General features: G+C 34.4%; 4 protein-coding genes and 1 long non-coding RNA gene across 7 annotated transcripts; all 5 read left to right on the top strand.

Moving 5' to 3' along the window:
• The first annotated feature begins 6612 nt into the window (after window positions 1-6612).
• On the top strand, window positions 6613-7875 carry LOC116772038 (spidroin-1-like). The gene is made up of 3 exons (XM_032664060.2): window positions 6613-6661; window positions 6780-6822; window positions 6897-7875. Exons 1-3 carry the CDS (start codon window positions 6647-6649, stop codon window positions 7745-7747), a joined length of 909 nt encoding a protein of 302 aa, XP_032519951.2. The 5' UTR covers window positions 6613-6646; the 3' UTR covers window positions 7748-7875.
• A 2952-nt stretch (window positions 7876-10827) lies between these two features.
• On the top strand, window positions 10828-12038 carry LOC116772101 (keratin, type II cytoskeletal 1-like). Its single transcript, XM_032664144.2, has 3 exons — window positions 10828-10895; window positions 10983-11022; window positions 11115-12038. The coding sequence occupies exons 1-3, from the start codon at window positions 10881-10883 to the stop codon at window positions 11936-11938; spliced, it is 879 nt and encodes a 292-aa protein (XP_032520035.2). The 5' UTR covers window positions 10828-10880; the 3' UTR covers window positions 11939-12038.
• A 2503-nt stretch (window positions 12039-14541) lies between these two features.
• On the top strand, window positions 14542-15682 carry LOC116771957 (antifreeze protein Maxi-like). Its single transcript, XM_032663967.2, has 3 exons — window positions 14542-14556; window positions 14718-14760; window positions 14838-15682. The coding sequence occupies exons 1-3, from the start codon at window positions 14542-14544 to the stop codon at window positions 15629-15631; spliced, it is 852 nt and encodes a 283-aa protein (XP_032519858.2). The 3' UTR covers window positions 15632-15682.
• A 1721-nt stretch (window positions 15683-17403) lies between these two features.
• LOC116771868 (uncharacterized) lies at window positions 17404-18726 on the top strand. Its single transcript, XR_004353618.2, has 4 exons — window positions 17404-17502; window positions 17724-17763; window positions 18140-18193; window positions 18570-18726. It is a non-coding gene; the product is annotated as an uncharacterized LOC116771868 (long non-coding RNA).
• A 3103-nt stretch (window positions 18727-21829) lies between these two features.
• Window positions 21830-23945, top strand: LOC116771845 (mesenchyme-specific cell surface glycoprotein-like). Of its 3 annotated transcripts, XM_032663828.2 has the most exons (6): window positions 21831-21942; window positions 22069-22108; window positions 22562-22624; window positions 23234-23296; window positions 23440-23520; window positions 23695-23945. In XM_032663828.2, exons 1-6 carry the CDS (start codon window positions 21931-21933, stop codon window positions 23751-23753), a joined length of 318 nt encoding a protein of 105 aa, XP_032519719.2. In that variant the 5' UTR covers window positions 21831-21930; the 3' UTR covers window positions 23754-23945. The 3 variants fall into 3 exon arrangements, with proteins under 3 accessions (XP_032519721.2, XP_032519719.2, XP_032519720.2); XM_032663830.2 differs by lacking the exon at window positions 23234-23296 and having other exon boundaries at window positions 21830-21942; XM_032663829.2 differs by lacking the exon at window positions 22562-22624 and having other exon boundaries at window positions 21864-21942.
• Window positions 23946-24147: the final 202 nt, after the last annotated feature.

Genomic DNA, 24147 nt, shown 5'->3' with positions numbered 1-24147 from the left:
TAACTATTATTTCAACTAGATACGTCCTACTTATAATAATATCCACACCAAAGCTATTTATTTATTTCAGGCGTTGTTTAAAGAATTATTATTTCAAACTGACGAAAAATTTTTATTGGAGTTAAATTATACCTACAAATTTTATCTATTTGTTATGTTGTTACACGACTACGTTGCTGAAAAATTTATAAGAGAAAATTGGGTAAAGATATACAGATAGCTACAAAAACAACTATAAGATGGGTTGCGATGGATTTAAGAGTGAGAGTCTTCAAATAATAACAGTCCAATAAGAGTCCTAAGCAAGTTTATTAGTATTGTGAACAATTATAATTGCGAGTTAAATGAATTTATATAATGTTGAAATTTATCGAAATATAAAATAGCATTCGAAGTGAGGACAATACTTTTGATATTTTAATGAGATCTAAGACTTTCTCGATTTTTATTCAATTAAATGAAACGAATATATTTGGAATATATAACGAATATATATATATATATATATTATTGGAATTGATGCGAGGATACACATAGTGTGTTGTTGCTAGTGCTGGCAAGTATCTGGAACTATCGATCAAATATTCATTAAGTGTCATAAAATGAGTTTATTTAATTTAATTTTAAATTACCTTATATCGAGTATAGTGTTGTCTTGCTAAAATATATGTCTTATATTTATGATATATGAAAATGATTTCATTTGTGTTTCTCAAATATTTATATAGTTTTGAAATAATAAGATACGATTAGCGTTTATTAATATTTTGTTTTAATATACTTCTTCATCAAAACACCCAGTATGCACGAAAATAGGTAGCTAGGCGTTGTACAACGTCAGTTTAGAAGTTAGTTATAAAGTCTTAATGATTAAAATGTTTTTTATAGATAGTTTTTTCTTGAATGATTATGATCTAGAAATAACAAACAATAATCATTTATTAAATTTGTAATATTTTATATATTATTAATATTTATTAACCCTAATGTTATTTTAAACTATTGTTACGTTTATTGAAAATAAAAAATAAAACTTTTACAATATTTGTAAAAGAACATAACGCTCCTTCGGAAACATAGTGCCGGAGACTGGAGGGACCGAAGAGGACATGCCTTCCAGAATCGTCAAATCAAGAGCAGTCGCGAAAACTGACCAGGATTGTTTAACTCAAAATATTCTTTTCTTTTTTTTTTTTGATGACGCAGGGAAACTCTTTTTACGAGCCGTCTCACCGGCCTTGGTGGGGCCGGAGAGGATGTGTGAGACTCGACCTGGGCAGGTCCCTACTCACTAAAACCACTGCGAAAGCCATCGGCCGCTATGTTGGTGCACCCCGGATCTGTCAGCGACAGGGCACACCTGCGACTGGCCGGTCCTGGCAAAGACCGGACTTACTCCCTCGGAGAAAGGGGGCGATCCCGGCAATTAGGACCGCCCCGACGACGCCGGGCTTTCACAGGAGCCGGGTTACCAGCCCGACCCCAGCCCGGGGCGCAGGGGCGCTAATGGAGGAGGCGTTGATATCGCCTCCGGCGCGCCCCCGTCCGTCGTCTGCGGAGGGAGGGTGCATCGATCGCAACCTCCCGTTCCCGCTCAGATGCCTCCTTCGTGGACATGACCGTCTCACAGAAGGAGGACACCGCCATCCAGGACCTATCACTCTCGAGCATCTTCTCCGCGACACTCGAAAGCGACAAGCCCACTCCGCCGAGTGCCGCCACAAGGTCTTGGCGCTGCGCAGCCCATCTCGGGCACACCTCGAGGGTGTGCTGGGCTGAGTCCACCGCAGCGCCGCACTCATGGCAGCCTCCTCCCGGCTCTCTCCTGGCCACCCGACACAAGTAGTCCCCGAAGCAGCCGTGCCCGGTGAAAACCTGCGTCAGACGGAAAGTGAGGGGCTTGCGTTTCCGCCTCATCCAACGCTCTAGGACCGGACGGAGCGCAGCCGTTGTACGTTTACCGTACGGCTGGCCCGCCAGGTCCTCCCCCCACTCCCGCATAAGGCGCGACTCCCCCTGCCGGCGAACCGCCCGGATCTCCTCTGTCGAAGGGTTCTCTCCGAGAGCCCTCCTACCCGAGACGTAAGAGAAAACCTCGGCGAGAACCGACGCCACAAGATCCCAAGGCGGATCGCCGGCAAGAGCCGTCGCTGCGGCCCAGGAGACCGTACGGTGCCCCCTAACCACCCTCACCGCGGGCGCCCCTTGCGCCGAGCGCAGAAGGGCCTTGACCGCGCGGCTCATCGGGCGATCAGCCCAAACGGGAGCACCGTACGTGGCTATACTTCGACAGACCCCAGAGTATAGCTGCCTGCAAGCTGCGCTGGGACCTCCGAGGTTCGGGAGGAATTTCCCCAGCGCACCTGCCGTCCTCATGACCTTCGGCCCCAACTCTCTGAAATGGGGCACGAAGGTCCACCCTCCGTCAAGGGTGAGCCCCAGATATTTCATGGTAGGGCTCACCCTGATCCTCCCTCCTCCTATGAGGAGGGTGGCACCCGGCGGGGGTCCTTTCCGCCCAGTCCCGCGGAAGAGAAGGGCTTCGGTCTTGTCGATTCTGACCCGAAGCCCCAACCTCTCTATGCGGCTGACCACGAGATCAGTTCCGACCTCGGCCAGCCGCGCCGCCTCCTTGTAGCTCCGTCCCCGGGATAAGACGAGGGTGTCATCAGCGTAGCATATGACACCCATCCCGGGGAGGAGGCGGCTCCGCAGGACCCAGTCATACCCGACGTTCCAAAGGACAGGTCCCAATACCGAACCCTGTGGAACGCCGTTGTCGACTGTCCACCACTCTATGGACCCCCTCCGGTTCTCGACAGCCACCCTCCTCTGGGAGAGGTAGCTGCCAAACAGCCTCCTCAGATACAGGGGCACTCCGAAGTATTCGAGTGCCACCTGTATCGCGCTGTGTGGGAGGCTGTTGAAGGCGTTGGCGATGTCCAACGACACCGCCAACACTACCTCTCCCCTGCGTTCCGCCTCTTCCGTCACCGCCCTCAGGCGTTTGAGGGCATCGACGGTCGACCGGTGGGCTCGGAACCCGAACTGAGACTCTGAAAGTCCCGGTCCCGAGCCCTCCTCCAGGTGCCGAACGAGACGGGTGGCTATAACCTTCTCAAAAGCCTTCCCCGCCTCGTTCAGCACAACCACCGGTAGCACCGCCGAAGCCGAGTCCGGAGGCCGGCTGCCTTTCGGAAGTAGGCATAGCCGGCCTTCCTTCCAGGCCCTCGGGAACTGCCCGGACCTCAGACAGAGGTCAAAACTCAAAATATTCTTATCCAATGTCAAAACCGTGCTGTTATACGAATGCGAGACGTAGAAGGCTACTAAGGACATCTCGCATCGGCTTCAGATCTCCGTCAATTGGTGTTTTCGTTGTATTCTCGGTATTTAATGGCACCAGAACATCTCCAGTGTGAATCTGTGGGAACGCTGCGGTGCGATTCCGATTGATTTGCAAATCAGACGTCGCAAGTGGATCGGCTACACTCTCCGAAAGGACCCGGACCACATACCGAAGCAAGCCTTTTTTTTATAGAGAAACATCATAGCCCCATATATAACATCTAGGGCCCCATGTGTGGTAGCCTGATGGCTCTTTGAGGCGCGCGCGGTAAGCTACGCGCCGTACGCTTGAATCTGGTCCTGATTCGGCGACAAGCTAGCTCGCCGTCCGCAGACCCACGCTTACAATGGCTGTGGCGATTGGGGTGTGACGAGGATCGTTCCCTCATGCGTTTCGCATCCTCCTTAGCTAGCATGACTGCTTTGCACCGAGGCAAGCCCTAGACTGGACTCCCCAAGGAAAGCGAAAATGTGGTCCTCTAAGCAGTCCTGGCGGCTGATGATCATTGCTGAGGCCAAAAATATCGGAAATACTTGGAGCAACATAAAAGGCGAAGCTCAAGACCGAAAGGGATGGCGGCGTACTGTGGACGGACTCTGCCCCATCAAGGGGACATATGTAGGACTAAAAACAGAGAAGAGTAAAAGAACAATTATATTGAACGAAATATTTATTCAATTGGTGTCTTGTTATCTATTAATGACATAGAAATATGGAATATAATATTTGTATTAAGACTGATGTCTTCTGTTTTCATTGTGGTTTAAATTGAAGGCCATGGTGTGAGGATTTCAAGATATTATATATTTAGACATTAAAATTTCACGTAGTTTGAAATTTTCTTTATAAGTTACGATAATATTATTACAAAAACTTTGCTTTATATCGATCTCTTTGATTAATTTCTTACATAATTCTAATTTCTGTTCTCAGATTTTAAATATATTTTGTAGTAATATAGCCGATGTATTTAATTTAAATTAGGTATTCTTTCAACGAACAAAACTTTCTAATAGCTTAAAATGTATGAAGGTTTTAAATTATAAGCAAGGGCTTATATTTTTATCGTTTAATTAAATAAATTTGAAACATCTTTTAATCCACGGTGGATGAAGTATAATCAAAATGAAACAGTGTAAATTGTTCAATATTAACATTAAAAAGCTCAATTAAATATTCAAAGCAGTTTGTATTTTATAATACGGTACAAAAAAAAAACAGAATCGTCTAAGATACCATTAGGATTATAAAAATATAATAGGCGAATTAATAGTTCAACGACATTTGTGATGTTTACAGCTGTTGAGTACATTTTGAATTATTTTTAAACAGAAAAACAAATGATAATTATGCGCTATTTGTTAACAGCGTCGTAACTAGGTTTCCCGACTAGTTCTGGCATATAAATGACACGCAAAACTAATAGTTTCCAGCGACAGCTTTATGAGTACGGGCGTTGCCGTTGAAGAATATGATTACAATACACCGATTTCTTGATACACTTGTTTCTATGTAATAAACAATAAATAACCTTGTAAGCGTCCTTATCGATCTATGGTAAATTGAATGTATTACATACATATGTCTTATAAATTATGACAAAAAAATTATAGACAAATTGTCATTGACATTTTGCAATGAGTGAAAAAATTATCTAGTCTGAAATAAAAAATAAAATGATCAACAGAAGATATGTAGGCAGACAAATAATAGTATATTTTGTTTGAAATGTAATTAATGTGATGTCAATTATATTTAAAATGCAATAACTGTGGGTGTAATGGTGAATGAAAACCCCAATACTATTATCTAGTATGATTTCATTTAATTGAAACTAGTATTATTCGGATATACTACGCGGACTATCCGAATAATACTAGTTTCATTTAAATGAATAAAACTCGCGAAAATCTTAGATCTCACTAGTATGATTTTATAAATTAAGTATTTAAAAAACTTAACACTTAGTATGTAACTTATATAAATAAAAAGGACTATTCTAACATTATATATAATGATGTTTGTCACAGATTACGCGAATTAAAAAAACATCTCTTTATACGTTTACTAATAAATACAAAAACTTCGTTTAAAAAACTATTTCCTGCTTAAGAAAATGTACTGTCGCCGCCTATATTTTTCACTGGTTGTAGGGTTGTCAATAAAGCAGTTTTCAACAAAGCATAGGGTTGTCATTAGAACAAAATAAAAGTTATCTTACAAATTATTTGTCGTAAATACAAATTATGGTTCTTCTGGATTCAATATTGTTTTGTATATTATTGTATATGTACAAAACTAACGACTACATTTCTGAAATGTACAAACCATTTCTGAAATGTACAAACCATTAAGCATTCAATCTACATATATTAACTTTTGTCACTTTTTAGTATATTGTACTTATTTTACATGACTCAAAGGGTCAAACCGGTAGACGGTCTACCTGATGCAAAGTAGTCACCTTCGCCCATGGACGTCTGCAACATTAGGGGTGCTGTAGATGAGTTGCGACCTTGTACAAATATTTTTTCATAATCTTATTTAATGTAGTTAAGTGGACAAAAATAAAAGGAAAAAAATATGGATATATAATTATACCTTCAAAGTGCAAAGATAATTATTATAGAAAGTAAATAGAAATATTGTTCGTCAAGTAGATTTTAATAAATTTTTCGGTATTATTTTCAAAAAAAAAATAATATGTTAGCGTACAATTGAGTTACAAAGTAATCGAAAAAGATTTTTTATGTACAGCTATATTTACGCTGCGATCGGTTGAAAATAAAAAAAAAAACATTTTTTTTTAACATTCAGTATTGTACATACATAAGTATTTTAACTTATTAACTTACAGTATGCATACTCTGGAATTCTTATTTGATTATTTTTTAATTATTACAAAATAGAAACATCCCACTATATTTCAATGTATTATAATAAAGGAAGCGATTGGCAAGGGATATGTGCGATTTATGTTTCAGCAATATGGATACTGCGTATGTTAAAATAGCATCATTAATATTAGATACAATTAACGACCTTATTCATTATATAAATAAGTTCTACAATCTATTACAATAATATTATGAAAAAATTCTATCGTCAACTGTTACGTTCAGGTTTGGTTTTAGTTCAGCCGGTAATGATATTTAACTAGGGCGGCACACTGCGTTAGTTTAGAATTGTTAATTTGATGTTAGTAATGTGAGGTGAATTATAAAAGCGCATGCAATTTTTGTAAATCTTCATTCACATTATAGTTTTGATAGAGTTGTATTAAAGGAATAATAAGCGATGTCTCGTCTTACGGTACGTTAACCAACAAAATTATGGTATAGAAATACTCCGTAAAGAACTTTTGTAATTTGAACACAATAGCTAAATGTACAGAAGATAAAACAAAACTTTTACAATCTTTTTTTTTCAGATTCTCTTTGTCGTCGTTGCTGCGTATGAAGTGCTTGGAGAAGGTAGATAACTTTATAATAATATACTTACAACTCGTTAAAGATTAAGAGTTAAAATAATTCATTGTTGATTACAGCTGTGAGGAAAGAAATCGCTGTTGCTGATTCTAGTGTAGCCGCTAGTGGCTTAATCGGCTATGGCTATGGTGGAGGCCTGAAACTCGGCTCACCATCAGCTGGCATTGTTGTACCTGGAGGAATTGGAAGTGGATTAATAGGATCTGGAATTGAATATATCAACGGTGGGGGTAGCGGATCTCTTAATAATGCCGCCGCTGCTGGCGCTGCACAACTTAGTGCTATCCAAAATGCCCAAGCTGTTCAAGCTACTCAGATAGCCAATGCTGCTGCAGCCGCCATCCAAGGAGCTCGAGTTCTTGAGGCTCAAGCAAGAGCAGGTCAAGCTAATGCTATTCAGAATGCCCAGGCCTTGAATGCTGCGCGTCTGGCTAACCTTCAAAGAGCACAAGCAGCTGCTTATGAAAATGCTCGTGCGGTGGAAGCTGCGAGACGTGCTGGCGAGGCCGCATCACTTGAGGTCGCTCGTGCTGTTCAAGCAGAACGCGCCGCTAATGCTGCCCGTGTTGAGGCTGCAGCTATTGCTAACTCACGAGCTGTAGAAGCAGCCCGTATTGCTAACGCTGCAAGGGCTCAAGCCGCTGCTGTTGCAACCAGTGCAGCTCAGGCTCAGGCTGTTGCTGATACTGTAGCTAGAAATGCTGGAAATGGAGCACTCCTACTGGGTGGTTCTGGCCTTGGAAATGGCGGACTCATTGGTAACGGTGGAGCAATAGCACCACTTGCTGTCGGTTCCAGTTATGGTCTCGGATCTCTCGGTAACCTTGGAGGTCTTGGAGGTCTCGGAGGTCTCGGAAATTATGGAAGTCTTGGAGGTCTTGGTTTAGGATTAGGAAAAGGTATGCACTAAAATAAAACAATTTACATCTGGAATGTCACTAAATAATGTAACATAGAAAAGTTCTATTCCGATTAATCACATTCCAATATGGTTAGCGGCATGTTGGTATAGTTAATGCTTAGCTGTGTAAATATATTTCTTTAATATAAACGATTGCATCAATTTTCATGTTTTATTTTATTCATCATAAAATATTGTTCTGTGCTAGTTGAATTCTAGGAAAAACCTTCCTTTATTTGACTGTGTTTTTATGAATATTTTGAAAGCTATAATTCTTTACTTTGTGCTACAATTTTAATTTATTTTCTTGAAATTTTTATTTTAGAATATAACTTTTGATCTTTTGGGACAGAAAAAATAAAAAAAGCAATAAAAACTATGTACCTTTATCTTCACTTAAATCTAAATAAGTTTCTATTATTCTCACAGTGAATACCGAATAAAAGAATCTTAAGATGCGAAATATATTCTGGGTCGGATTTTATATCAGTGTTGCCAAAAAAAATAAAATATCGATGTATATTTTTTTTTCAATACTTACGAGTTCAATTTAATATGATATAATAAATAATACAAACAAGATATAACCATTTTATTAATATCGGGTGATTTGACAATTACGTTTGTAGATTTCTCTTTGTTTATCTGTTATTTCTTCACGCGGGAGGATCTGGTTATAATGTGGAGGTATCAGAAAACATTAATCATGTGAAGTTTTCATCACACATAAATAAATCTTTAACTCAATAGTTACTGAAGTAAACAAAGGATTTCCAGGATGTTATTCATTACATACAATGAATTTTAAAACACTTTTAATAACTTAATTACAAATAACAAAGTATGTGTACGTTTGTTCCAAGTTTAATTCTATAAAAAAAAATATATGTTATGTTGTATTAATTTTAATGTCGAACATTAAATTAAATTTTCTCACTAAAGGATTGAGTTAAATCTAAAAAAGCCTAAACATTTATTACCCGAAGAAACGGAATATTTAAATTTAAAAAAACTTGGTAAACGCAAGAAACAATAAGATATAATTAAATCAGTCTATCGCCTTTGCCGGAGTATTAAACATTTTCAAATAGTTTACTATTCTTAAGTAAATCCTCTAATACAAAATTTTTCCGTAAATCCTTCTCTGTCCTGGGTGCACAACTTTGGAACTCACTCCCACCTTCTGTCTACAAAGAGAGTCCAAGTGCACCTGCATTTAAACATCGACTTAAGAGACATCTTCTGTCACTTTCTGATATGTAATGTTTATTTATTTATACTATTTGTATATATTTATGTGTATATTTATGTATATATTTTATGAATATATCTTATATATATTTTATATATATTTTTGTATGCTTATATATAAATCTCTTTATTTTTTTTCCTTTTCTATATTTATTGTACCTACACCACGCTTTCTCTAGTTTCCTTTATCAATAGGGTTTCTGGTAGAGATCTCTTTTTAGAGATAAGTTATCCTTTGTGCATCACTTCTCTTTTGTAATTAATTTTGTAACTCTTGGTACAAAAAAAAATAAATTGAAACATCAGAGCCTCTAGATAATAAATATATAAAAATATTTAAATTTATATTGTGAACGGTATAATAGCAATTTTAACTGTATGCATACTTGCGCTTCTGCATTCGACGGTAACGATATATAAAAGGGTATTTCAATTTTGTCTTTGAGCTATATTGATCAAATTTAATGTATAATACTGTAGCATTCATATCAGTGGAAGTTGAAATCCATGAGCGAAGAAAAATTTTATAGTTTCATATTTTGTTTTCAAGCTACAAAACTCTAAAACCTGTTGTCTGAGGAACGTTTAAAGGCCCACAATTTCTTTTCTCTCCTCCGTCAATACATCTGTCAATATGTGCTTTTGTTCATAGATAAATGACCCTCTGAGAAATGTATGGAATAATTAAGTTGATATTAATACCGTGTTACAAGGTCTGCAGTCACTTAAAGGTATGAAAATAAATAAGTAATATCAGTAAACGTGACGAAAAAGAGTGTAAATAAGCATCCGTGCAGTAAAAAAAGGATAACACTATGGAATATTTTATACTGCTTTAGAATTTAAAGCTAAGCTAAGTAATACCATACCGTCTTGCACACAAATCTAAGGAAAGCTGGGAAAATTATAATCATCACTGGATTGGTTGCTTGCTGATTTTCAACGTCATTGGCAATGAAGAAAAGTTATGACTTGAATGAAAGTATAAGTTTTCAATTGATTTTTTTTTGTATTTATTTTGTTGTATACATTATGTAGGTATATCTATTACCATCCGAATATATTAATGAATTTAGATTAATTTAAAGTTGTCCTTTCCATGTCCGATAAAATAGAATATCATTTCTTTAGATCACAGACTTTAGAAATGAGTGACATTAACTGAAAACACAATGCATTGATTGTATTATAATGGATGTAAGTTTAGTTTTAAAGTCATTTAATTTTAGTGATTAATATACAATTTTTTTCCTCTCTAAAAGGTAGTAAAAACTAATGTTTGGCTATTAAAAAAACACGATTATTGATGTGTTTGCACGTATGACAGAAGTAAGATTGCTTTCTGTCTAAAATGATATGATGGCTGACAGTAAGACATTTAAATAATTCCTATTAAACGCCTTCAATTTAAACATTAAAAAATTTAAAGCCACAGTGTACAATATGGAAAGTTACTCGTAAAATTAATCGATTTTTTATTCTTAATGCAGTTAATAATGCAGTTAAACGCGCGGCTAGTTGTGTAAAGGTGACTTTACTATTACTTGTTAAGGCAGTTTTTATCAATCAGAACGATTTTCAAATAAAAAACATTTTTACATTCCGTTATATTTTTGCCAGTTAACACTATGATTAATGAAAATTATATCAACCAGTCCAACTATTCAGTGTCAATACATGTTTCGCAGCATGTTTAATTGCAACCCACAGGTTCTGTTTTTTTACACTAACAAGTCAACATATTCAAATAAGATGGCACACTTTATTGGCTTGGAATTGTTAATTCGGTATTAGTAATATTTGGTGCGGTATAAAAGCGCATGCAATCCATTAAAGGTATTAAGTTAACTGTTACTTTTAGTCGTGTGAAGTAGTAAAGAAATAAAACACAATGTCTCGTCTTACGGTAAGTTAACAATAAATCGACAATTTTTAATATGCTGAAATAGGAATTTATGAAAATTGAATAATCATATAAAAAATCTATCCATAGATTCTCTTTGTCATCGCTGCGGCGTATGAAGTGATGGGAGGTCAGTTGATTTTTAAGAGGTCTTTCATTATTATATATTAAGTAGGCTTAATATCACCGTTTAACTAACTAACTATTGTTTTGTAATTAAAGGTATGAGCAGAGACGCGGCTGTAGCTTATTCTAGCGCTGCTCCGAGTGGATTAGTGAGCTATGGGGCAAACATTGGGGCACCAGCTGCTGGCATTGTCGTACCTGGAGGACTCAGTGGCCTCATGGGATCTGGTATCGGTATTATTAATGGCGGCAGTACTGGTTCTCTTAATAACGCAGCTGCTGCTGGAGCTGCACAACTTAGTGCTATTCAAAACGCCCAAGCTGTTCAAGCTACCCAAATAGCTAACGCTGCTGCAGCTGCCATCCAAGGAGCCCGAGTTGCTGAGGCTCAAGCTAGAGCTGGTCAAGCTAATGCTATACAGAATGCTCAGGCCTTGAATGCTGCGCGTCTGGCTAACCTTCAAAGAGCACAAGCAGCTGCTTACGAGAATGCCCGTGCAGTTGAAGCAGCGAGACGGGCTGCTGAAGCCGCAGCTGTTGAGGTCGCCCGAGCTGTTCAAGCAGAACGTGCCGCTAATGCTGCTCGTGTACAGGCGGTGGCTATAGCTAACACGCGAGCTGTAGAGGCAGCCCGTATTGCTAATGCTGCGAGAGCTCAAGCAGCAGCTGTTGCAACCAGTGCAGCCCAGGCTCAGGCTGTTGCTGACAGTGTCGCCAGAAACACTGGGGGAGGATCACTCATGGTAGGAGGTGCTGGCTATGGTCTTGGTGGTGCTGGCAATGGTCTTGGTGGTGCTGCCTTAGTTGATGGCGCCGAAGTAGCGGTCGCTAACGTTGCCCCAGTTTCTTCAGGTGCCTTATATCTCAGCAGTCTCGGAGGAAACTATGGACATGGATTAGGTGGAAAGGGATATCATTAAAATTACTTAATTCTGTGGCAATGTAACGTAATATTTTAGATTCCTAAAAAGAATCATATTACACAGATATATTGAAAATTAGGCGCAATAAAGGCCTGTTTGTGTGCGTATATTTAAAAATACATTATTGCGTAATTATTTTGTTGTTTTATTTTTATAAATAGTTTATTTAGAAATTTCTTTTAATTTTTAATACATCTAATTCTTCTGTACGTGTGTATGCCACTGAACTCCTAAAGAACTGGAACGATTTGAATGAATTTCTTTGTATGAAAATCAAATGGAGTTAAGGATATTATCAGTTCAAATAAAAGTCTGTATAATAATCTTTAAAAACATTCTTCACAAGGATATGTTCAACATTAATATGGTAACTGTTCTGAAGAAATTTATCAGTATTATTTTTCGTTTTTACCCTTTGCTTTTTTATAGAAATGTTCTTTCTAAACGTTAATGATATTAATAGTTATAAATTTCCACGTTGATGACGACACACTTCTATATGGGGCAACGTATAGTAAGTTAATTCCTCAGAGAACTTATTAAATAAGAAGTAAATGGTAGGTATTTAATTGTACCGGGAGATCTTATATCATTAAATACTGATGTAAATTCATATTTTTGCAATTGAGAACATCTGATGTTAGAAGAGTTACAGTGTCAAATGATTTTTTAATTCTAAGTTAACTTCACAAATTAAAATTCTAAGCAAATTTCACTTTCACACAAAATACAGAGAGTACCTGCTATTTTTAAACGGTCTGTAGGTCTCTTTATGAATCACCTTGACTAATTATAGATTATAATTATCAACTTTTCTTTATATTTAATAGAAATAAAAAAAAAATCTTTCCCTAAAAAATATTCAGTTTTTTAAAAATCTTAGAAACGTATAAGGTATGCGGGCCTATTGGCTTACATCCTACTTTATAGAAAAGATAAATTAGTTTATTGCGTTGTCTATATATTTTACTTATATATAATTATGTAGTAGCCATAAGCTTCGAAATATAGTAAAAGTGTTTGAGTTATTCTGTCACAGTAAAGGGCCGTGAAAAGACCTTGAAGTCAGAGACCAAGTAACGCGTACATAGTCCTATTAACACTGTATTATCTGAAGATTATCCACCGATGAGATGAATGAATTATAATAAACTTAACAAATCCCATTCTTCCACATCTTTCAAGTACATCGAAAGTGCTATAAATAAATGTATAATATCTGAAAATAGAATAAAAATTATTGAAATTCCAAAAATGTACCCCCTCTATTTAAAAAACTATTAAATTTATCATTCAAGTAACAAATGTATAAATTTCTATTTAAATATGTTTTTGTTTTATAGCGGTCGTGGTTGCCTGGAGGTTAAACCCAGGAGGCGAACCCCCGCCTCTCATAGGTGAGGGCGCGGGTTCGAAACCCGGCAAGTAACAATGTGATCTTTTCCGAATCAAATATGTACTTTCTAAGAGTATTTAGATACCACTGACGGACGGTGAAGAAAAACATCGTGAGGAAACCTGGTCTTATAATTTCAATGTATAAGATTGAAATCGCCAACCCTTCATGTCTTCCTTCTCCATGTGAGAAGAGGCCTATGCTCAGCAGTGGCCTCCTATAGGCTGATGATGATGATTATAACCGAAAACAAAAACAAATGAACAATTAAGCAATATATGACCGTACATATAAATATTTGTTAAGGTGTTACACAAGGCTTCCATGTGAATAAAACGATGTTTAAACAGGTATTAGTTTTATTTGATATTGTTTTCAGAAGAAATTAAAATGTCGAAATGTATTTGAAAAGAATAATCGAGAGAGTTTCAATAGTATATATATTTATATATATATATTTATGAATTAACAGTTTCTTATAGCAAAGCAATAATAATATTATCGGTTTTAAATATAGATTGAGAGTTTTTTTTTTAATTAATTAAAATCGTCTTTTTTTTGCAATCACTGGACCTGTATCTATTTGGTGACGTTTGAATTCCCTTTTAAATATACGCATAAATTATAGAGATTCTACTAGATGGGTTAAATTCTACTTTATGTTCATTTGTATTAATAATTTAATAGCTCATGTGATTAGCCTGTTTTGGAACTATGAAGTTTTTATTTCGTACTTATTCTTATGATAAATTGTTGTCGATAAAATGTTGAATACCTAACTTCATTTAATGTTTCTTTGCTAAACACTTGTCTGATGGCGTATATTTTATAAAATGAAGGCGAGGGGGGATTCGCTGACTTATATGGCGAATGTCAATAGTAAATTAGAATTACATACATAGTTTTTTTAAATAATAGGATCATTAAAGAAGTTTTCCAAACAAATTTATTACTTAGAATGATTACATAAAGATTGTTTTCGTCTGTAACACTCTATGAAGCGTGGTCAACCGTTACAATTTTCGCATGTACGAGTTGAGTTTTTTTCTTCTTCGACGTAATAAAATTTGAAGAGGGCAATATCGATGAATTAGTTGAAAAACACGAAGTAGTTGGGTAAACTATAAAAGTGGATGCAATCAGTGTTATGCGTTGCACATTTCAATCTGTCTGGTTGGAAAGCGTATCAGAAAGATAAACAAATATGTCTCCATTAACGGTAAGATCTATAGTATGAAGTCAATTTATAATCATACCATAAATAGAAATAATATATTTTTTTTAAGATGAAAAGAAAAATAAAGTAAGAAAAAAAGATAAAATATACCTAATTTTTAAAGTAAAATATTTTGATCTAGAAACACATCTCATGATTTCCAGATCCTCATTTTCATCACAGCGGCATGTGATGTATTAGGGGAAGGTGGGTTTGTATATAAATATGTATATAAAATATACGATATTGATAATGTAACGCCTAAAATAAATATAAATTTACAGGTCGAAATAAAATATCACCGGGGACAGATTCTCATGTCGCGGAGAGTGGTGGATTCGTTCCTATAATCGCCTCCCGCATAGGAGGTGGGTATGAGAGAGGCTCCGTTGCAGCAACTGGCCCAAGTGGAGGAGGTGTTTTTATTGCTAGTACACCTGTCATTGCTGGTCCATCTTACAGTGGTGTTGCTGGCAGTAGTGCTCCACTCAATAACGCAGCTGCAGTAGGAGCAGCACAGCTCAGTGCGATACAAAACGCTCAAGCTGTTCAAGCCGCTCAAATAGCCAATGCTGCTGCTGCGGCAATCCAAGGTGCTCGAGTAGCGGAAACTGCAGCAAGGGCAGGACAAGCAACTGCCCTTCGAAATGCCCAAGCCCTAAACGCAGCACGTATTGCGAATTTAAATAGAGCCCGAGCTGCCGCATATGAGAATGCACGTGCTGCTGAAGCAGCAAGGAGAGCGGCAGCTGCAGCTACTGTAGAAATTGCACGTGCTATGGAAGCTGAACGAATCGCTAATGCTGCTCGCGTACATGCTCTTGCCATTGCTAATGCTCGTGCAGTGGAGGCAGCACGAATAGCAAATGCCGCAAGAGCTCAAGCGTCGGCTGTTGCTACTAGTGCTGCTCAAGCTCAGGCTGTTGCTGAGGCGGTTGCCAGAAATTCTCAAGATGGAACGTTAGCCTTCGCGAGTGGTGCCATTAACACTTATGCAGCTCCTGTTGCCGTAGATGGATATGGATATGGTCCAAGTGGATACAGTGGCAATTATGGATACGGAGAGGGAGGACACTGATGTGTTAGATTTTTTGTGAGAAAGTGTGTAAATAATAAATTAATGAAATAAAACAAGTGCCAATATAATATACTTTTCTTATTATGCTTCAACTGATACATATATATTGTAAATTGATATATGTATATACATACATATATACTAATACTTATGATAATCTTTAAGCTGCCATAATTTAAGATATGGGCTAAACACCTTACAGTGGACAAAACGGAAGCCGGAATATATTATCAGATTCCTATTCATAAAAATGTATGATGTGCATTGCAATTAACCAAAAAAAAGACATCCCCCGACCATCTTGGCTCGTGTTTGCACGTTACTCGGCAAACCATTAATTATATTAAAAAAATAGATACCTATATGAGGAAACTGAATTCTAAGACTTTTAATAATACTGGCATATATTTAAGACCTGATTTGGGTCATTTAGGAATAAAGAAATTGATTACCAAAATGGCTGAATTTCAATCTTTACAAAAACGATCCTTTGTTAGGAGAAGAGTAGAGGTAACGCTTATGTGACTATTCGAGATTTCGACGATGGTACTCAAAAACAAAATGAAACGGTTTTTTTTTTCATTATTCTCCATGGCATAATCATTTAAAGAAATACAAATTATAATAATCCGCTAATTTTGATCATAATTAATTTAATAGAATTTGTTGGGTTTTGTCTAAAAGGAACACGTTTCTTTCGAAAAAAGTAAGCTTTTTTTATCATCATCAACATTTTGTCACATGTTTTAAGAGTTGTGTTGGAATTTATTTCTTATTTATTGTACGTTTGGTTACCAAAGATGGCATAATAATTGTATCCTATAATGGAGTTCCGGTTTTGCTTCTTACGTTGCAAAACTGCTATTACAATTGTTTGTTATGTGTAGACTACAATTATCTTAGAGTTATATACAATCTATCTAAGAGGGCAAAAGCTTATCTCAACCCAAAAGTCAGTGTGTAGTGTTAAGCCTAGTTATAATTGTATATTTAATAGAAAAACTAAAGGTAATATAATCGATACATCCTTTGTTTCAACATGTAGGGATTACTCTGTTATCAATATATGCAACAATTTCCCATGTTTAATCTAAGTTTATAATACCCCTCCCATATTCCAGTTCAGTTTTACAATGTTGTGCTACATAATAATATAAATGTACATGTAAGGTGTAGTTACAGGGTGTTCTGGAATAAAATATTTATTATACAGAGCTTATGCTTAGGTATTTATTTATTTAAAATACTGATTAAAATTTGTTGTTTGTTCTCTTTTTATATTCCCTTCATCTCTTAACTCAGATAAAACTCGTAAATTAACTGAGTCTTTTTCTGGTGTTTCATAAGATTAATATATATACATTCTGGATCAATTTGTTTTGTTTGTAAAAAAAGTGACTGAGCTTTGTAAGATAGACGCAAGTATTTATTTTGCATTGAATTAAGAGATATTTTCTTATTTGATTCAACCAAAACCATATATATATATATATATATATATATATATATATATATATATATTCTCAAGAAGTAAACACAATATTATACATGTTTTAAATAATAAGATTACTAAATGTTAGCTTGTTATAAAAATATTATATGATTCAGTATACAAAAACTATTTTGTTGAGAACCTTATATGACGTCATTAACCAAGCTTACCATTGAATAGTCGGATGTTTAATTTTACGTAATACATATTTGTCTCACAGTATTATAACAGAAAAATAACCAAACACCTTTCTATTGTCTCTATAATGAACATCTGTGTTTACGAAACAATTTGGCTAAGTGTTAAAGGAGTATATAAGACACACATTTAGATGTGAATTCATTGTACTGAAAACTAAGAAGTTAAAATGTTTTTCAAAGTAAGTAAGATTATTTTATTATTATTATTAACAATTGGTCCCATGTTTTAAGGGTTGCGTTGGAATTTATTTCTCATCTATTGTACGTTTTATTAATTATTTTTTTATTTGTTTGTGGCAAATAAAAAAAATGTAAACCAATCCCCTTATCACGTCTCTTATTAAACAATTTATCTGTTAAAATTACTATTATTTTAAATTTCATATTTTTCTTGTAAAAGGTCCTATATTTTTTCCTGATGCTGGCAGTCGCAGCCTTCGGTGAGTTTTTTTCTTTTCAATTGAAAATCTAAATGTTTAATTCAACAGACATGGCTTCGAAAATATAAAGAAACTGCGTAAACATTTAAAAAATTGCTATAAAATTAAGATTTTCTTAAGTTACAAATGTTTTTAGTACATTTTTGAGTCTGATAAGGGTAATTGGAAAATTATCATAAAACGAAAGGTGTTCGTTATGCATCTCAGCTATGAATCCAATACTCTGTCTCCAGTTTTTTATTTTTTTTTTTAAATATACTGAATCTTTCACGGAATTAGAAATGGATAGCTTTAAAATACGACCTTATTATAAGAAGCCTAGTTATGTAAGTAAATTCAGGTTGACTAAATTGTGTATTTTAAATTAATTTTCCAGCGGTGCCAACTTTACCAGCTGCAGTTCCAAGCGATCCTCTCGTGAATGTGGAAGGTAAATAAAAATCATTTTATACGAATCATGGAAAATATTTATTCAGTAAAAAAAAAACTAAACTATTATATATAGTAAACTATATATGTATATATATATATATATATATGTATATATATATATAATTACAATTCAAAACCATTGTTTCATTACTTTTTAACGAGGAAATATTCAATTGAAACTATTTATTTATTATTATTATTATTATTGAAAATGTTTTCCATAACCATAAACGTGTTCCATAATCGTAAACCAAATATTTTAAGAATGTATAGAATAAAGAAGTAAAGCAAATCAGAATTTTCCTCAAGTCTGTGATAAAAAAAAAGATCTATTTAATTTATGTGGTTTAATATTTTTATGAATTATTTTCTAGCTCCAGTCCAAGCCGTTTTTTCCAAATACGGCTCTGATGTCAGTAACGCACCTCATAATGGAGTCGTACCCTCAGATGTGCCAACTTGGTAATCAAAGTGTTTATGTGAAACTTTAAATACAATTTTTATTTTGTCAATATATAATGTTTAAAAGTTTATATTATCTTATTTCACCCGACCCGATATGAACATAATTTTATCGACAGAATTTAAGTTTACCGTACATTAATTAATAAGTATATTCTAAGAAAGTCTTGTTAAGGATTATATTTAATACTCTTGATATAAGGTCGACGTTTATACATGATTAGTAGTTTTATATTCTTGACACTGAACCGTTTCCTGTACTAAAACTTTTCATAGTGTTACGAAGTTAAAGAGGAAAATGAATGTTGATTTTATGATTTAAAAAAAATGTATTACTGTTGTTTTTTTTTTTTTGTTAAATCTGGTGATAATTAGCTAATTAGTCGTTAAATATTTGTCCGATAAAGTGTATGATTTATGTTATATAGCGAAGTCATACTTACATAGTACGTACTTTAAAAACATTTCTAAGTTCATTATCATAACAAGACCAACACTTTCATCTCGTCTACTCTTGATCATGGCTGCTGTAAAGTAACAGGGAAAGTGAGTAAAATATACATATAACATATCACATTTGCTATCATTATGAGACTGTGTAAAAACACCTTTATTCTATCCCAACAATGAATATCTGAGTTTACTAAATATTAGTATATACGCCTTACATTTTGATGCGTATGCATTGTATTGTAAATTATGACCTTAGAAATGTTTTTCAAAGAACGTGAACCTATTTTTCGTTACTTATACTCTGTCATTTGATTTAATGTTTTTTTTTTATTATATGTCTTATATTATTCGGTTTACATAAATTTATTTTAAATTTTAATAAAAAAAAATTTAAGTCACTGGATCCACTTATCGAATCACATATTAAATATATTTCTGTCTTTCAGTCATTGTAAACAAATATTCGTTTAAAACTACTTTTTTTTAATAACGTTTTTTTTGTAACAGGTCCTATACTTTTTTCTAATGCTGGCAGTTATTGCCTCGTCTTCGTTGAGTTGTTATTTTTGAAAAAATATAGAAATATATTAAATAAATAGGATGATTAATTACTTTATTTTTAAAGGTTATATATATTTTCCTATATAATCAAATTCTTTTGTTCTGTTTACTTTTCATTATATATTTGTATACGTTCTGTTTCTATGACTGACCTTACGTCACTTCTATTTTAATCTGCGTGTTTAACTAACTTAAAAAATGGATAATGCTTTTATATATTTATGAAGGTTTTTTTATGAGACTTTCGTTTATGAAGCTTTGTCTGTTGCAGTTATTTATAAGACACGTAAAATAATATTTAGCTATGTTGAATATTTTTAAACCAGAATTAACTGCGGAAATTCTAGACCTGTCATTACTTTTGCAGGTAAAAATAAAAAATATGAATGTAAAAATACATTGATTTTTAAAACTTTATAAATTCAGTTTCGACTGCGTGTAATTAAAGAAAGTTCACTTATAAAGAAGAGATAAAGAAAATTATTAATATTTTCGTCAGGATCGTCTTCAAATGAAACGATAGTTTGGTAGGTGAATTTCCACAGAGTCTATCAAATATCGATACGGGTGTTCCGAAATCGGCTGGGTGTTTCAGCTTTGTAGCTAATAGTTTTAATGTTAAAACAAAGTTCAAAAAACTCAATTAATTTATTTTACTTTACCTATAATCCTTAAAGGTAAAAAATAATAATATAAAGGGTGCCAATACACAATTATATTTATATGATGAGATCCAAGACTTTCACGAGTATTCATTAAAATGAATCTAATATTTTACGGATTACTACGCGTATTTTATAATTTTTAAAAGCATTCACGTCTCGTCTACCTATGATCATCGTAGCTAAAAAGTAACCGAAACGTCGGGAGAATGTAGTTTTAAAAAATAATAAAATCCGAAAAAAAAAAATAGTATCATTTATATTTATACGATATAAAAATATTAAAAACAAGATTTTGACTTTTACGATATTTCTTAAACATAATTGACATCATAATAATTTATGAAAAACACATTTGAATTATATGGAATACAGTTTAAAACTAACAAAATATTTGGACGTAAATAATTCGTAAAATACTATGATCCGCCTTCGTATGTTTGAAGCAAACATATCTTTCTTGGGATATTGCTTTACTTGTGTCATTATTGTAATTTATTTGAAAATAAATAAAAAAAAAAACAACCAGAACCGCTTATTATATTCATGTTGCAAATACGGGATTAAGTTAATTATAAAAAGCAAAATATTACTATAAAATATAGTTATAAATATTCACTCTATTTCGTAAGACGGAAATGTATTTCACAAAAATCTGGTGGCGGCATCACAGAATTTTAGCAAATAGACTCAAATAGCTATTAAAGTTCTTTTTGAATAAGATTTTATTTGTTATTTTCTATTCTTGCGTTAAATACCGAGCTGATGAAGATATTGTTTTAGGGAATTATAACAGTTTTTCTAAATTATCTTAAGGTTTGTTAAGCTATGTTGATCATATTCAGAAATTATTTTACTTCGTTTTTATTACATCAATACATCAATATGTGGCAGAGGTATACTCCAGTCAATAGACTTAGTAAATAGTACCGTGATGTTTTTTTCTCAATGGACGATTAACTATTTTACCCCGTCATATATATGACGGAGTAGGAAGCACTTTGTCGTTTTTTAACAGTGTGACGTCAGCATAACTCTTTCGATAGAGTCGTTGCAGGGATCGGACGTCTTCGAAGTTAGGGTTCGTCAAACCGTCTACGAGTTAATGCTAGTCAGTTATGCTGACGTCACTCTTTTTAAAAACGACGGTTTGTACATTACTCCGGCACGATACCTTCAACAGTCTGAGGTCCTGACGACATTCAAGAATATAGGCATTGGTGACGTCAGTTATGCTGATGTCACGATTTTTAAAAACCACGGTTTGGACCCTATTTATATATGTGTAAATTATAAGAGTAGTAGGTTATTTCCTAGTTTTGCCAAGACGCTGTAGAAAAATAACAAACGATATTCTTTTGGATGGACTGAACTGAACTCATACAGAATTTACATTTATTCATCGTTTTATTTAGAATTTTGTTTGTAATATTGTTCTCGGTAAAATAATTATGTCATTTAGATAAATTTTATATTTACAATACATGCATTGTGACCTCATGAGGTCAGACGCTAAAATTTTACAGATAACAGATTTGTATAAATTAAGTAAGACGTTTCTTTCTAAGTACGGTGTAATATTGAACGAGAAAGAGACATGTCTATCAAAGTTAGTATTTTATTAATTTGTGTCTTTATTTTCTTTTGAATAATGTGTTCTATCTATCTGTGGTTTTATTTATAATATGAAAACACAAAATGTTACTTTTACACTGATTTATCTACGTATTTTCAGATTCTGTGCGTATTACTCGTGTTAGCTGTGGTTACATACGGTGAGTTTTTGTAAATAAAGTCTAGTTTTTAAATCGATACTCAAGGGTAAATGTAAATGTCATTATACATACATAAAAAAATTAAACAACAAGCAGACGGTCTACTTGGTGGGCACTAGCCACCGTCGCTCATGGACATCCGCAACATCTCTGTTGCGGATGCGTTGCTTAACTTGTTTTTTTTTAGTAATAGGGAGGGGTGGGAAAAAGGAAGTGACAGGAAAAGGTGGGAAAAAGGAATGGGCAACCCTCTCTCTCACTCATCAGACGAAACACAGCAATAAAAGACTACTTCACGCCGATCTTCTGTAAGAGGGTGGTACTTCCCCGGTCGAGCCAGCCCATGTTCGATCTGTAGTTACAAGACTACAGCTAGGCTCTACCACCTCAAAAAATTTTACATTCACATTCGCTGACCATATTCATTAATTAATGATTTGTTTATTCCCAAAGGGTTTCCACAAGGATATCAACAACAAAACCTCGACCCCGCATTTGGAAGATACCCAAACCAAGGTGAAAAAAGTGTACTAATGTTACTGTTTTGTTTTAAGATCAAATTTATTTAATAACTTTTTTAATGCATTTATATTACCGCGATTTATTGAAAGAAGTATCCTAAATTCAAATTATTCTTATTTAAGGATTCCAAAATTTTATTTATCGAGGATTATATAAATCAAGTCTAGTTTCAGAATCATAAAAGCAGGGTATATGTATAATAAAAAAAACTATGTTAAAATACATATGAAATATGTAATAACTATAATAATAACTATGTTAAAATACATACGTGAGGGCGCGGGTTCGTAACCTGACAAGTACTTATGTAATCTTTTCCGAGTCATATGTACTTTCTAAGAGTTGTTAGACGCCACTGACTAACGTTGAAGGAAAACATCGTGAGGAAACCTGGTCTTGTAATTTCAAATTTTAAGATTGAAATCGCCAACCCGTCTTGAGCTAGCGTGGTGATTAATGCTCTAACCTTCTCCATTTGAGAAGAGGTTACGATGATGAACAAATTAACTACATGAACAAATGTACTATATGAAAATATTGTTACGGTTAAACACATTTTCTCATCGTATTATTAATTAATTTATAATTTGTTTCTTCCCAAAGGGTTTCCACAAGGATATCAACAACAAAACCTCGACCCCGCGTTTGGAAGATACCCGAACCAAGGTGAAAAAAGCTTAAAAATGTGTAATAAATGTTACTGTTTTGTTTTAAGATCAGATTTGTTTATTTAATAACTTTTTTAATGCGTTTATATTACCGTGATTTATTGAAAGAAGTATCCTAAATTCAAATTATTCTTATTTAAGGATTCCAAAATGGTCCAGGAAACTTCGGTCAGCCAGGTTTCGGACAGGAAGGATTCGGTCAGGGCGGCTTCCCAGGACAGGGTAAGACACACTATAGTTCTTACGGTTCCCACTATTGATAATAAGTGTTTAAAGTTTATAATTTTATAAGAATGAAGTTACATAGTTACATAAAATAATTTTGTTTGATTACCTTACCAAAAAAATTTTTTCCTAACAGGTGTAGATGTTAATATAGTATTGTTTTTTCGCCAGGTGGATACGGAAATATAGCTGGCAGCCATCCCGGTGGATACAAGGAACATGGGTATTAATGAAAAAATATTTGTTTTTAATTTTGTAAACGAGTATGTTATGTGAATAAGAATAAAAATATATTTCTTTACACAAGTCTTTTAAAAGATAACAATCTATTTTATTTCACTTTCTATCTATAATCTATTATTTTCATTTATCGATCTCAGATCTTGCTGAAAATAGCGTTGTAATAAATGTTATTATTTTGTTACGAAGCTTTTGTTTTATCGAAATATAATTTATATAAAACATCTTGAACATTACGCAATGTTCAAAATATGACTTGAGACGTTAATATATAACGGAGGATGTTCTTTGAATCTTGAGAGTCTCAAAAAATCTAAATCTAAACTTTTGGGGTTCGGTCAGCAGAAGTCGTGCTTTGCAGTTTTAGAAATTGGACATTACTTA

Source organism: Danaus plexippus (genome assembly GCF_018135715.1).
Source record: "Danaus plexippus chromosome 16 unlocalized genomic scaffold, MEX_DaPlex mxdp_23, whole genome shotgun sequence".
NCBI lineage: Eukaryota > Metazoa > Arthropoda > Insecta > Lepidoptera > Nymphalidae > Danaus > Danaus plexippus.
Note: the sequence above shows the minus strand (reverse complement) of the source record. Positions and strands in the feature narration are given on the sequence as shown.

Excerpts from the sequence above, each read along its gene's own strand:
- LOC116772038 (XM_032664060.2), top strand. Across the intron at positions 6,823-6,896 it reads GTATGAAGTGCTTGGAGAAG|CTGTGAGGAAAGAAATCGCT; the intron begins GTAGATAACTTT and ends TGTTGATTACAG.
- LOC116772101 (XM_032664144.2), top strand. Across the intron at positions 11,023-11,114 it reads GGCGTATGAAGTGATGGGAG|GTATGAGCAGAGACGCGGCT; the intron begins GTCAGTTGATTT and ends TTGTAATTAAAG.
- LOC116771957 (XM_032663967.2), top strand. Across the intron at positions 14,761-14,837 it reads ATGTGATGTATTAGGGGAAG|GTCGAAATAAAATATCACCG; the intron begins GTGGGTTTGTAT and ends ATAAATTTACAG.
- LOC116771845 (XM_032663828.2), top strand. Across the intron at positions 22,109-22,561 it reads GTTAGCTGTGGTTACATACG|GGTTTCCACAAGGATATCAA; the intron begins GTGAGTTTTTGT and ends TTATTCCCAAAG. Across the intron at positions 22,625-23,233 it reads TGGAAGATACCCAAACCAAG|GGTTTCCACAAGGATATCAA; the intron begins GTGAAAAAAGTG and ends TTCTTCCCAAAG.